Source organism: Talpa occidentalis, unplaced genomic scaffold (assembly GCF_014898055.3).
Source record: "Talpa occidentalis isolate TD23 unplaced genomic scaffold, MPIMG_talOcc4v2.1 talOcc4.16, whole genome shotgun sequence".
Lineage (NCBI taxonomy): Eukaryota > Metazoa > Chordata > Mammalia > Eulipotyphla > Talpidae > Talpa > Talpa occidentalis.
The window spans coordinates 62,035,938-62,051,410 of record NW_023601653.1 but is presented as its reverse complement, the minus strand read 5'-3'; the positions used below and the strand labels follow the sequence as shown (position 1 = coordinate 62,051,410).

Genomic DNA, 15,473 nt, shown 5'->3' with positions numbered 1-15,473 from the left:
ACAGCACCGTCAGGAGGCTACGGGACACTCTCACGCCAGACCAGATCCGTCACACAGCCGTGGTGACTCAAATATAAGTTCCCCACAGAATGAATATAAAAAAGTGCCCTCTGACAAGCAGCCCCATGACATACATTTGTAGAAAGGGCCACTTAACTGAAATCCAATCAGAAAATAGTTGTCATGCATCTTCGCCAGAGGCCTATCATCGTCTACTAACATGGCGCCTATGAATAAAATAATACCTGACACCTAACGGATGCCCCTTCTGTGCCAGGTCCCGTGTTAGGCATTTGAATGGGCTGTCTCGTTTAATTCTCACAACAACCCTTTGACACAAGTACTACTATGATCCCCATTTGAAAAATGAAACTGACACTGAGAGAGGTTCCATAATGTCTGCAAAGTTACAGAGTAGAGACTCAAATCTGAGGAGGCCCAGCGCCAGAGTCTGCACCCCTTGGTGGCCATACTCTACCCAAGTTCTTCTTAAACCTAAGTAGTTGGAGCAACAAAGTTATGGCCTACATATATCCAAAGGTAGAAATGGTGTAGAAAGTTTTGACTTCATTCTTTTTTACCAAAATCTGTAACAAAGTAGAAAGCAAAGGAGTGTCACTCTGGCTGTGAATATCTTGAGGAGACCTTGGATGTGACTCAGGACACAAGGCCACTGTGGGGAGATTTATGCAGGTTGGGTATTTTACCCTCTTTTCCCCCTTTCTGTGGCCTCAACCACATCGTGGACATCACAGCACTGGTCCTTTTGCCACATTACAGTGGTGTCTACTGCCTCTGGGACTATCCCATATTCAAAGCGCAGCTGTGGGGTCGGAAAGGACACAGAGCAGGGGCCGTTCTGACCTGACCTATGGAACATGGGCAATGCCAGCTTACAACATTGTGCCAGCAGAAAAGCATTCCTCACTTAGAAAATAATGTCCCACAGGGGCCTCCCTGGTGGTGCAAGGGGTTAAGCACCGCACTATAAAGCAATCCCCAGCCTCTGCAGCATGAATTCAATCCCCGGCTGGCCAGGGAGCAACCCACATGGCGCAGTAGACCTCTCCTGTCTCACCTGCTGCTCCCCTCAGCAGTATATTTCGGTCATTCTGCCTGTTCTGTTCCCCATTCTGTCTCTGGTGAATCCTCTCACCCTCCTGCACATCTGGCCTGTACCCCGGTTCTTGTATGCATAAATATATAAATCTTTAAAAAAAAAAAAAAGAAAACAATGTCCCACAAAAGACACACCTAAAGAGTAGCTTGACTTTAGATAACTGGCAAAAGGGGGCAAGACATTATGTGTGATAATAATTTAAACACAAGATGAAATGGGAAAAAATAGAATTTCAATCATAAGTAGAACCTGCATTATGAAAAATTTACTTTAAAAACACTGACTTATTAAGCCAATTATCCAACTGCTACTTGAGATTCTTGTGACAAAATGGAACTTAACAAAACAAACAAAAAATAAAAAGCAGATAAAAATCCTGAATGTCACTATGTAAAAATACAATCTGGCTCCTTAGTTAAATGCCACTGATAACTACCTATCCTCTGGATTAGCTGTTTCTACGTCAGTGAGAAGTTGGCTAAAGGAAGAAATCATCGAAAATGAAATAATATAATGGAATTTTTCATTTTAACCTGAAATGCAAATCACAACCAAATGCATCTCAACAAACTACAAGGTCCATTTCTTTAAAGGACAGCAAGAGCTTGTGAAACTATAATAGTATAGAGTCCTTTCAGATTATGACACTTCGTGAAATATTTTACAGACAAATGTAATTTGTCTTTCCTTCACCTTTCCAGAACATTGGACTTTCTAGAACATAGAAAAACCAACTCCCTTCCTGTACTCATATTTCATCAGTGTGTGTAATATTCACATAAATGTACATAAATGTAACCATGCAGCACACTGGCCTGTACAATTTTTTGTTTTTTTTTTTTTAATGCAGAGAAGAACTGGGGTACAGGCCAGAGGTGTGGGGGGTGAGAAAATTCACCAGGGACAGAGTGGGGAACAGAACAGGTAGATATACTGAAATATACTGCTGAGGGGAGCAGTGGGCGAGACAGGAGAGGTCTGCTGCACCATGTGGTTTGCTCCCTGGCCAGGGACTGAACTCATGCCACAGTGGCTGATGATAGCTTGATAATGCTGAGACTTAACCCCTGCACCACCAGGGAGGCCCTGACCTGTGCATGTTTAAGAACACACACACTGCGCCTCCTGAGCCCGCTACTCAGATGGTGGACTGAGCGCCCTGTGCCCACCAGGGCAGCCATGTCAGGAAGTCTCCAAAGTCAATTATATTTCTCCTGAAGTTTCATAGGACTGTTATATTAACTTGCTTTCTCCATGCTTTTTATGAAAGGATGTTTAAGTGGTTGAGAGGGCATCTTATGTCCATGTCTCTCACAGTGGATCGGAGAGGGAACTATATAGTTATGAAGAATAGGTCTGTGGCCTCTCTGGTGGCACGGTGGGGAGTGGGGGGAGTTGGCACTATCGAGCTATCGTCAGCCAGGGAGCTGACCCACATGGTGCGGCAGATCTCTCCTGTCTTAACCACTGCTCCCTTCAGCAGTGTATTTCAGTAGATCCGCCTGTTCTGTTCCCCACTCTATCTCTAGTGAATCCTCTCACCCCCACACCTCCAGCCTATACCACAGTTCTTGTAAGAGTAAATAAACAAATAAACAAATAATAAAATCTTTTAAAAAAAGAACGGGGCACCTCCCCAGTGGTGCAGCAGGTTGAGTGCCATGCTGTGAAGCTGTCCACAGCCTCTGCAGCGTGGGTTCAATTCCTGGAGGGACAGGGAGATTCCCACATGGTGTGGCAGACCCCTCCTGCCTCGCCCACTGCTCCCCCCAGCAGTGTCTTTGGTCCATCTGCCTGTTCTGCTCCCTGTTCTGTCTCTGGTGAATTCTCTCACCCTCCCATGCCTCTGACTTGTACCCCAGTTCTTGTATAAATAAAATTCTTAAAAAAAAAAAGAATGCATCTGACTATTTTACAGAATAGTCATTGCTTTATTCACAGATGTGTGTCAATGACTTCTCACCAAATTATAAAGAGATATGTAATCCATTCAGTTCCGTTTCAGTTGTGTAAAGTATGCTTAACAGAATATAAATAAACAACAAAATCTTTAAGCTTCCAGAGAGTGGTCATTGAGGCTGTTTAATATTTAGCTCAACTTTGAGCGAAGTCTGCTACCACATGCTTTCTACTGATAAAACAATCTTTCTTCTCTGGCTGTCAAATATGCTTCTGACACCTTGACCGCTCAGCTCAGGTTTCTGAATTCCTCCCCTCAAGCACTTACTCCAGACCTACTCTGATTTCTGTCATTATCAATAACCACACCCCTCCCTCATTTCACCCAACCCACCAAGGACCATAACCCTCTCTTCACTCACCCCAGAATCCTTCAATCACTCCAAGACCTACATCTCTTGATCCAACCTCCAGTCTGTCTGTCCTTCGTCCCCATGTTTTTCCACCAAGCCTAACTTAAATTCTGGGGCCAATCACTATAGTCGCTCTCTTTCTTTACCCTCATTTCTTCTGTCCCACCATCACTTCTCTCCACTCCCTTGGTTTTACAGCCCCGGTTAAATTAAATTCTCCACCTAGTCCGCATCTGCACCAGGCAGTTGTACATAGCCACAAACACATTCCGAAGCATCGCCGGACCTCACCCACAAGCCATGCTCCTTGGCAGTCATTCTATTTTCTCTCCCGGATGCACTTTCCCTCCCATCCCCACTTGCAGCTGATGGTCTCATTCCCTGCTGTTCCTCCGAAGAGAAAGCTTTGCTCACTTGCTTCTTGGACTACTATAGCCTTCCCCAGTATCTACTTCTCACCTCCCAGGCCTTCAATGTGGACATGCTCTGGACCCAGACTGAGTGCTTAGTCTTTTTCTCTGCTCCATCTGTATTTTCTCTCTGAGTAATCATATCCATTTTGTCTACTAAACTCCCAACATCTGTACCCTCTCCTTCAGGAACCGCCCCAATAGCTCACATATCCTTCTGTCTACTCAGCTTCTACATTTTAATAAAAAAAGAAGATACTATTAGGTAAGATGGCAAACTTTTCATCTTCAAGATCTTCAGGAAGAAAAGAAGTCTAGTGTTCCTCCTGAGCAGGAAGATGGGTTTGTGCTAGCTGTAAAATCAAAGCAAATGTGATTCTAAAACTCAGGTGGGTGGGTGTTATTTGGGGAATCCATTGAACATTTCTGGAATGTCAATTGTCTCGCTCACCAAATGAAGGAACCTGCCTTCATGAGCTCTAAAATCACCTTCAGCATTAAAAGTGCCCTCAGCAACGAATCTAGAGGTTAAATATGCCAGTTTCTATTTAGCCATTCAGCGAAGCAGTGCCTTCTCATTGCTCAGCAACCCTTAGACTTTCTCACATCTGTTGTAAAACCTCTAACCATCTTCCCTAACAACTGTCACCAGAGTTGTTTTCCCATGAACTCCCGTAAGCCCTCTCATCCCCTACAACCATTTTCTCTCAGTGCATCTATGCACACATCCCATTTAGTCACACACTTAGAAGCCAATTAAAGAACACTGGGCTTTTCTGTCCTCAACCCCAGGTGCCAGTGACCAAGTTCACTGACACACTTGGAAACCTAGAAAAGCCCTTTAGTGAAATACATGAGCCCTTTATGGCAGAAGCAACAGAAATGACAGAAGCAACTTTACTTGTGAATTTGCCTGCTGACTGACGGGTTAAAGTTTCCTGGGGATAATTCCAAATAAGATTCTTAAGTAGCAATTTTATTTTGGTTTATTTTCTGATATGAGCATCCTTATAAAGGGGTTCCAGCTTTGCTCCAGGGATGCATGTGACTGTAGGAAATTCACTCTACTTTCTGTGACACAGTTTGCTTATCTCTAAAAGAGAGTTAATGAAAACCATATGCTCAAAGGCAAGGTGACCCCATTAGAAAGGCTGCCTACAAGCACAGGCCATTAACATTTCAAAAAGGCAGATCTCACAGCAAGAGCAGACATATTCACAACAGTGTTGAGGCAAAATTTTGGAAAAGCAGGAATTTTAGGGTATGCCTGGAATACCTAAAGCCAGCCAATCCAGAAGCCTGGTTCACAGTCAGTCCAATTCTCTCACTCAAGGAAAAAAATGAAGGCCCTTCACAAAGGGTTCTTATAAACAACCAATGGTTGAATTGAGATCTTTGACTGCTTTTTCAATTAGAGGTAATGTAATGAGAACTTTTAGAAGAATGTTACCCTCCAAGAGGCTCAGAACACATGCAGTGTACTTGTCAGGCAGCTTCTAAGTCTATGTCCTCAGGGACGATATGCCAATGCAGACAATGGCCTCAATCACTGGGGGCTTCTCTAATGGACATCGCCTTGGTCTGGCCCACCCCACCTCTTTCCAGCAAGAATCAAGCTCTTCCTTGTTCTTTCTCAACCAAACTGCTCCAGCAAGCCTCAGACAGGCACCTGCACACATACTCTCAGCCCTTGTCCTCTCCAGCAGACTCTTCCTTGATCCAAGCCCACCTGAGTGTTTTTTCAGTGCGCTGCAGTAAATAAATACATTTCTAAACATGAAATAACTTAGACAGTATTAGCCTTCCTGAGTATGCCAAGACGATAATGGAATAACGGGTACCATAGGAAAGTAAGGCTTATTAACTTCTGAAAAGTCCCATCCTGCTCCAGGTCTCTTGGGCCTAAGAAGGACAAGCAACTATGACAATGATTTCAGTATCTTGGGGTAATCAATTTCATCAAACAAAAGAGGATTCCAAAAGATGCTGCTGGCTGGGGAGCCCCCAGGAGGGAGGTGCTGGAAGTGACAGCTAATGGGGGATCACTGTTTCTGCAGCTGTTAATAATAGCCCTATAGTGAGGGATATTTTCAAGCACCCACCTTGTTGAGGACATCACGCTGGCAGCCAAGATACAGGTTGGGAAGAATTCGGGTTGGCCCAATGTTGGCGACAGGTAAGCAAGGCTGAGAAATGCAGGTAGGGACAAGAGTGGATTTTCCTTCACAGAGGCCAGGGAAACAACGGGAGAACTCGGCAAAGCCACCTAAGAATAAAATTGTAAAAGTAGTCAGGTACAAAGACAAAAATCAGCCTGTGTGAGCTATTCAAATACTGTTTAAAATACAGTTTAAAAAGAAAAACCCAGGGCCTCTCCGGTGGCACGGGTTGAGTGCAGCGCTGTGAAGCGGTCCACAGCCTCTGCAGCGCTGGTTTGATTCCTGGACAGCCAGGGAGATTCCAACATGGCGCAGCAGACCTCTCCTGCCTGGCCCGCTGCTCCCCTCAGCAGTGTCTTTGGTCCGTCTGCCTGTTCTGCTCCCAGCTCTGTCTCTGGTGAATTCTCTCACCCTCCCGGCACCTCTGGCCTGTACCCCAGTGCTTGTATAAAAAATAAATCTTTAAAAAAGCTCACAGATGCATGTGGGCACCCATGCACCTGTATTCCTTTCTACAGTTGGGGCTGCAAAGTCTGAGATGCGATCCCACCATCAAGTCTTGGCCACAATAGGATGAGCAAGTCCTGGGGACCCTTAACAAGTCCTCCCTGTCTCACCCTCTTCATCTTCAGTCCCTCACAACTGCTCATTGCTCTCCCCCTGACCCGCCAACCCGCCATGGGAATGCTCTTTGGAATGTAAAGAGGATTTAAAGTCAGTAGCAAGAAATGAGGCCAAGATAATTACTCACAGAAGCAAAACAGGGATATAAAAAAGTGAACTGAGGCAAGAGATTATTTCTTCAAAATAAAATGGATCAAGTTAACATTTTTCTCTAGAATTGGCTTTACATGTTCCTACTCTACAGGTTTTTAATTTCAAAGATATCACAAACATTCTCTGTGACTCTTCTAAATACTCTCTGTATCGAGTCCTTGGAATTCCCTGGGCAGTTAGTCAAGGTTCCTCCAATTACCACAGAGTCTCAGGGTCTCCTGTTCACTGTGCTGAGCCCCATAGAGAAGTGTTGTTAGATCCCAATTACTTATTGTACATGAAGGCCTGTGGCAAGATTCCTGGACTCAGAAGAATTTGAGTTTTTCTAGTCCTGTCCTTGGACTGAATGCTCTATGACCTTCAGTAAGTCATGGGTTTGCCACCCTAGTGAAGAGAGGTCTTTCCAGCCCAATACACCCTCACCTCTTTAGGAAAACAAAAATGAGCAAGATCTCCATTGGGTTTTCCAATCTCAATAGTCCTGGTTAACCAAATCCAAACCCAGGAACCAACCAGATACTGATACATTTTCAGGTAAATCACTGCTATCCACACTCAGGAGCTGAAGAGATTTGGAATCTGGGGATAGTTATGTATTTTTAATACTATTAAATATAAAAACAATGAACATGTTAGGTCTTCTCAGAAGACAGGGCAGCCTCCCCAAACCCTACCTTGACTTCTTGGGTCAAGTCTTAAGACACTAAAATCTCATGAAATATTTCTCTTTGTGTCCTTGAGTTACAGTCTACTAGCTTTTCCAGAATCATACAAAATATGCGCTTAAATCCTGAAGAACTGCAAGGGGTTGAGAAGGGGACTGTCATCACTTAATGCCCCCTGTGTCACCCGCTGGATGCCTGTGTCTAGGGTCTACACACTGCAGTCACGCAGCAGAGTTAGGATGGCAGGGAGATGGTGACAACTGTGCCATCTGTGAAATATAAAAGTGCACCCCCAGCCACCAACCTAAGTATCTGCAAGGTTTTTGCTCACAAGCAGTTGGCTTACTAAATGTCTTACAGTAGCCTGCAGGAAAGAGTGGGCGCTCGCATCACAGAAACCCCAAGTAGCTTTGAGTGACTGACAAGGCCTTCAGAATCCACACTGGTGCAGTTTCATTTCATACCATTTCTTCCAAGCCTGTACTCTGGCTACACAGAATTCACTGTTATGTCACACGCTCCTGCTGTCCTCCTGCCCAGGAACAGCCTCCTGGTGTACACATGGCACACAAGCTACACACAAGTGTCCTGCCATCATTCAGCAGGGAGGGCACACAGGCTCTTGTAGGTGATCTCACAGCCTAGCTTCACCGTTTTTGTCTGACGTGAGCAAGGTCTTTAAACCCTTCGACTATTAACTTTCCTCTCAATAACATGGGCGTAGAGATCACCCCTGCCTCAGTCATTGAGGGGATTAAATTAGTTAAATCAAGTAAAGAACTTTGAGCCTGGCGGTGGAGTCAGGAAGTATCAATGATCACTGTTTCCACAGAGGGGTCACCATTGAGAAGCCCACCTCACATGGGAGGCCTCTCTCCATCCTCCATCCTCGAGCAAACTGTTTAGCTATACTTTCACATTCAGCTGAGACACCAAGTGAAATGGTTACATTTCCCAAAATGTGCCCCAGCATCCTGCCAAGAAAGGAGACTGGTCCAAAAAGTAAGCAAATACTGCATATCCCCTCTCTCTGGGCCACTTAGAACACACATTAGCATGTTACAGGCTCCGAAAAAGCATCTCTGAAGAAAATGGTTTATTTCAATTAATTCAAATAAGTTTCCCAAACTTTTTTTCCAGGACGGAATTCCCCAACCCGTTCTCTGCCACCTCTCCCCAATCTATTAAGAGTTCGATTACATATATACTAGATTCACAGTTAAGGCCACTGCAATCACTGAATGGAGTCAAGTAGAAATCTTACACCTACAAATACAGCCCAGGGGCAATCTCAGAAAGAGTATCCTATGGTGACCACACCTGATGGGAGAAATCCTAGACTGTCAAAAAATTAACAAGGATGTAAAAACAATGGAAAAAATAAGTGAAAAATAAACATAAATTTTTTTTAATAGAGGCATGTTTTATTTATTTATTTGTTTGTTTGTTTGTTTGTTTTGTTTATACAAGCACTGGGTACAGTCAGAAGCGCGGGAGGGTGAGAGAATTCACCAGAGCCAGAGCGGGGAGCAGAGCAGGCAGAAGGACTGAAGTACACTGCTGAGGGGAGCAGCGGGCAGCAGGAGAGGTCTGCGCGCCATGTGGGACCATCCTCTGGTGGCCGGGGAGCAGCCGGGTATCGAACCGGCTTCGCAACCCAGCGCTCAACCGCTGCGCCACCGGGGAGGTCCAGAAATATAAATTTAAAAAAAAAAAGCATTAGCCAATAATGCCACAGGTAGACGAGCATCACTGTTTTGACTTTATAAATATTTTGTTTCTACTACTTTTCAGTCCCACTACTGCCTAATAGTTATTTAAGGTGAGGTTTCTCCCCCAAAGTGGTTCTTGTAAAAATTAATGTTAGAGAGGCTCATCATTCTTTGCCTCTCTTACAACTACCCCACACAGTCACTGACAGACACTATTTTGATTATAATTTAACTGTATGAGTTTGCATTTTAACTTGTATTAACTCCTGTGGTTTGGCTGCTTCTTCAAGAACTGTTTTTGTTTTTTTTCTATTCTGGGTCCAAAACATTCCACGGGATGGTCTCTTATTTAAATCCAACAAAACTGTATTCCAGTAAATGTTCTCAGAGAAAGGATAAACCAGACAACCCAAGGAAACTGCCCCTGAATTCCATTTTAAATGTATAATCATACTTACAAATAAGTAATCATAGAACTACTGAATGTTCACTGTGTGACAAGCATTGCTCTATGCCCTTTCCAAGTATTTATTCAGTTTATGAATTCAACTGCTCTATTTTTTTTTTTTTTTACAGATAATAGAGGTACAGAAAGACTCAACTGGTAACAAGGAGAGTGGAAAGACTGAGCCCACACCGTGAGATTGCACTCTCAATCTCTGTGCCACAATATTTCTCTACTCACTAGAGAATTCACTTCAGTTCTCTCCAGGTTGCAGGGACAATCCTGCTGGTGTCAAAGGGGTCCTGCCCTCACCAGCCAAGGGGGCTGACATGGTCTCAATACCGGGAGAAAATGGCCACAGGCCTTTCTCAACTCAATGGAAAAGTTTTCCCTCAAAGCTATCTGGTTCAATGAGGGAGAAAAAATGGGAAGGAGGTCAGGCACACCAGAGACACAAGAGCTTCTTTAAATGCACGTCACAAGAAACCTGACAGATGAGCGAGGTAAAGACAAACAGAGCCATTGGCTTGCTGGTGACCACCTTCTGCGAGCTGGCAGTGAGACTGAGGCTGGGACCAAGGGCTCTTGAGCTGGCCTCCACACAATGGCTATCAGAGGGGTTGCAATTCGGTGACAATCCTGACCCAAGTCAGTCAGCCGGGGCCCATCCTGGGCATTCATAAGTACAGTGATCCTCAGTCACCTTAACTATGGCACATCTCAAAAGCGAGTGTGGTCCTAGAAAATTTGAAGCCAGCACCAAAATAAATGAAAGCATTCTAAAAACACGTTTCAGCCTCAAAACCAGCAAAAAGCCAAGCAACAGCAATAACTTGTTATAAAATACATCAAAAAACAAAAAGAAACCCTTTTCATGAATCTTTTCAGCTGATCTCTAGCCCATATCAGAAGAGCCTTCATATCATTTAGCAGATTTTGCTGAAATCGAGTTATTCATTTAGTGCTCAGCCTGGCTCACAATGTCCCTAACCATGGCTCCTAGTCACTTCCAGAAAACAATGCCTCAGCCAAAAAGCCCATTTTCCCTGATGTTATCTGTGACAGTGTTCCACTCCACCGACATCCTCCTCCATTGACAGCTTTTTCCATTCACTGACCTTTCATTCATTGTTGCACTCTAGTGACCCCAGTTTCATTTTGCTAATTAACAACAGATGAGACACTGCCTGGTTTCCCCCAGCCCGTGAAAAACTATCTATGGTCTCATCAGCAACTCAGTTTTGAACCATGTCCACAATGGCCTTCTTCCTCTTACAAAGCAGATCTGCATCGGAATTCATTATGTCACATGCGGCTGACAGATGCATGGAGTCACAACTGTGTCCCACAGACCCCACCTTAGATTCCGTTGCAGGAAGACACAACAGCAGTTCATTATTCTTTGTTTACTGTGAAAAGCAATACTGAAAAACTGATTAGCTGCTTGAAAAAGTTTTAAAATAACTTTTGAATTTCAAGGATTTCATTCATGGTTCCATCTTGCCAAGTGTCTCCTAGTCCAGGATTTTATGCCATTCATCACCTGGGACTACAAACAATAGCAAGTTGCATAACCCACATTTGCTTCCCTGAGAGAGACCTGACACTAGGAATGGCTGTATCTGCTTTTCCCCTGATGCTAGATATATAAGTAAGATGTGTTCGATGCAGACACCCCTAATCTGCAGAGAAAAGGGGTTGGGAAGACCTGTAGACAGAGGCACATAGACACCATTGTCCTCTACAGATTTGGATGGACAGGCAGATAATCTACAGTGTTAAAATCCACATTTGTTTGTTGGTCTCCCACAAATCTGTCCACTAGAATACATGTTCATGAACAAAAGTACATATTGCGTTATCAGAAAAGTCATGACGTATTTTTTTCTATGCAAAATGCATCATGACTTCTCTGACAACCCAATATATATTACTTTGGACAGAGAAAACATTTGGTAAAGCTTAAGCGCATTCATAATTTATATACCACTTTATTCTAATTCCACCAAGTTTCTTAAAAGCATCTCTCTCACAATTTGATGACCCACCATTCAATTTGTGGGGGGAAAAAATCTGCCAAGTAAAACAAAATGCATTTATTAGCTCTAATGAACAATTCTGTAAGTCACTCCTTTCTCTTCCCTTTGAGCCTTGTAATTGGTTATAAATCAGTTTGGTGTGTTTTTTTTTTAATGAGAGGGTACTTATATAAAACAAAAGCTGCCCTTTACTGTATCTTAGAGATATTAAAAAAAAATTTTAATCTTAAATTCTAAAAACAGATCCCTATCCTTTCAGTCAAACTAGAGATAAATAATTTCTTTACAGTTGGTTCACTGCAGGCAAAAAGAGGATTTCTCCATTTATGCTTCAGTTAGGAAGCAAGCTGACAGCTTTACCAATGGACAGAGTTGCCCAAAGTAGGAAGGAAGAATTAAAGGCAACTAACTTCCCCCATATTGTGAATTCGGCAGCTACAGACAAAAATCATATTTATAACAAAGTTTGACTTTATGGAAGATATTTTTATAAAAAGCCATATGCAAATTGAATTTTTTATACTAAATCATTTTTATTCAGCTTGTATAATTTTCAGTTTTAAAATACAGTTCTCATGTAGTTTCATCTTTTCGTAAAACAAAAACTCCATTTATGTGACAAATACAACCCATTTGTTTGGGAAGACGTATGGCAAGAACTTGGCAGAACATACAGGAAGAATTTAAGTGGAGTACACCTGTACCTATGGGGAGCTGTTCTCTCCAGAGTGGAGATAAAATCTGCTGCATTACAGATGACACAAAGGAGACACCTCTGATATTAGAAACTGAAATGTTGAAATATATATCTGAACAGCTCATAAGAGCAAGCAAATGATTTTATGCTAATTTAGTCTGAACTTTACACTTGATCTTAGCCAAAAGGCCGAGAAGCAATTAGTCTGAATTTTAGAGAATTTTTTCTCTAGTCACTTAACAGATTATTCAAGTGATGAATCTTCCAGGGCCAGCAATCTGCATATACATGGAGAGTTGACATTAGTTAAATGAAAAGTAAGGGCCACATAATTGTGTACCCCCAAAGAGAGAAAACAAAATGTGTAACTGTAATACTGCAGGGTATACAGGTTGTCTGAAGCCAAACCACACAATCATTTCCAAGAATGTAGAGAACATAGCATATTTTTTCTCAACCACATTAGTAGCATCTATGTCCTATTTTAGGATGAACAATTTCACATACACAACAAATGAATTAAAAAATTTCAAGTACTAGCAGTAAAAAATCATGAAATACTAAAATAATGCAACTGATCATTTCTTGTGATTCCAAATAGCTACATCTGAATTGTTCCTCAAGATACAATGATCTAGATCATGACCGGATCAAGAAGATGTGGTATATATACACAATGGAATATTACTCAGCAATCAAAAAAAAAAACTCATGCAATTTGCAGCAACATGGATGGAGCTGGAAGGGATCATGCTCAGTGAAATAAGTCAGAAAGAAAAAGAAAAATACCGGATGGCCTCACTCATAGCAGGAATTTAGAAAACCTAAATAAGGGACCAGGAAAAAGACTAATTGCAATATAATAAAAATCAATATCAACAAGCAATTATAGACCAGAGACACACTACAGTGGGAGGCGGGGGGAGGAGAAGAGGGATTAGGGTCAGAATAAGGCAGTGGGAATTGTATGGGGAATATAACCAAAATGAAAATGCATACATTATGCAAAAATGAAAAATGATGTAAGAATTAATGATGTAAGAATAAAATAAAAAAAATATGATGATCTAGATCAATTCAATTGGCAAAATCCAGAATGTTGTTTAATAAAAGAGGCTTCAGAAGATGTAGCTTGATAGCTATTTTGCTGATGTTTCAAACTGGCAATACCTAACTAAGCCCAGAAACTCCTTTTAAAACACACACGCACAGCCAGGACTCTTAATGCCCTCAGACAAACAAAGATTGTTCTAAAGAGTGCAACAGAATAACCAATTAAATGGAATATGGCCTTAATCCACCACTTGGCTGAAAAAAACCTACAAGCTCTGTAAGCAGGACAGCCAGATTCACAGAGGCAGCCCCCACTGACACTGTCCTCCAGTGACTGTAAGGGATCAAGACAACAGCATCTGGGACTCTCTGAGGAGCAAGGACTGAGAAGGCCTCTACTTTCGTCAGCACAGAGGAGGTGGTTATTAAGGAGATCACATTTGCTCATTTTCACCTGAAAAATAAGGACTTCCAAGTTTGTCTTTCAGGGCTTGATGTCCCAAATTCCATTCTAACATTTCAAATTCTTACATTTTCAACACCCTTTGGTCATTTTCACTTGAAAGACTTACTGACATTTCTAAAATAAATGAGAGCCAGGATCTCCCACTCTTCTGTTACGCACATTAGCCTTTTTCCTGCTCATGTTCCCCATTCTCCATCATTGCGGCGACGTTCTGTTGGCATGCCAGCACGCTGATTTGTCTCTAGAATGTCTCTGCTGGCCACTGCCACCGCCCTAGTCCAGGACCCTTGCATCTCATTCTTAGGTAGATTTGTAACACCTCTGAACCACTTTTCTGTTTCTTTTTCTAATTCATTTGTATTCTGCTGCCAGATTAAGAATCCTGAAATAAAGTTTTGTTATATTTTCTGCTCTCAAATACCCATTATAAAAAAATTCCTACCAATCCATTGAAAACCCTTCATAATCCAATGCTAATCTATTATCCAGCCTGTTTTCACTGAAATGTAAGAATTAATATTAATTCTTATGTAGGGTGCCAGCACCCTACATAACAGCAAATAGATCACTTGAAATAATACACCTGTGCTCTCCCATCTCAGGCCTTCGGCAATTCAGTCTTTTCAGCCCATTTTGTATTTCCCTCCAAACCACAAGCAAGCGCAAGTTACAGCTCTATGATAGCAGTATATTCCAAAATTCTTTTTATCACGAAGAGTAAAATACATTTTTTGTCAAGAACCTTCTGAACAACACATATACTGACCACTGCATCAAGTTTCACTATATAATCTTCCCATACAATGTGAGGTGCTTTCTGATAGTTTTAAACTCTATTTTGTCATACTTAAAAAAAATATCTTCCCATACCAGCATATCTGGGCAGGCCTTGCCAACTGAGAACTTCTATCAAATTTAAAGCAATCATCTGGTGGTAATTATGTGTGTAAGAGGGAGAGACCTCTTCATTTTCTAGCTACAGAACATTGTGCACTGCTTGTGAATAAGAATTATATCTTATACACCTTTGGAATTGTCTCATCATTTAGCATATTGCTTGGCACATAATTAGAATTCAATAAATGTTTATTGAATCCTTCCTTGTTACAAATGAATAGCTGTTGATGGACATAAGACTTGTGTATTTTTGGTGTTCAAAGGATTTCCTGGTTCCATTCAAAGCCGAAAGTTATGTTGGCATGGGTGGGGACCCAGAATCTGCTTCCTATTCCTGGATCACAATGCCCCAAAAGACTCTCAGGGTAAGAAAGAAGGTCCAGGAGCAACATGGCGGCGAGGAGACGCTGCGAGTAAGATCTCCCATTAAAAAAAGTGAATAGGGAGGAAAAGCGGCAGGTCCGAGTGAGAACTGGGACACGGAAGATAAACGGGTGACGCCAGCGAACTACCCGAAGAAGAAAGTGGCCATAAAAGAGGACTAGAAGGGAGGGAAGCGCAGAACCCTGCTCCCCTCCCCCGCCCACAGAGGCGGCACTCTCCCACCGGCAGAGAGGGAGAAAAACAACAAACCAAAACGGCCCACAAGAAGAAACGACGCAGCAAGCGGGACTGTGAGCGGAAAGGAACTATTGCAGCCACCACACCCCGTGAACGGGAG

General features: G+C 42.5%; 1 protein-coding gene and 1 pseudogene across 1 annotated transcript in view; both read right to left on the bottom strand.

Annotated features, from left to right (window-relative positions):
* Positions 1-15,473, bottom strand: part of DUSP16 (dual specificity phosphatase 16) — a 112,811-nt gene that overhangs the window by 11,181 nt on the left and 86,157 nt on the right. The window contains exon 7 of the mRNA XM_054696438.1: positions 5,945-6,108. Coding sequence (XP_054552413.1) covers positions 5,945-6,108 — 164 coding nt within the window. The remainder of the gene's footprint in view (positions 1-5,944; positions 6,109-15,473) is intronic.
* LOC119248535 (U2 spliceosomal RNA) lies at positions 12,403-12,537 on the bottom strand (annotated as a pseudogene).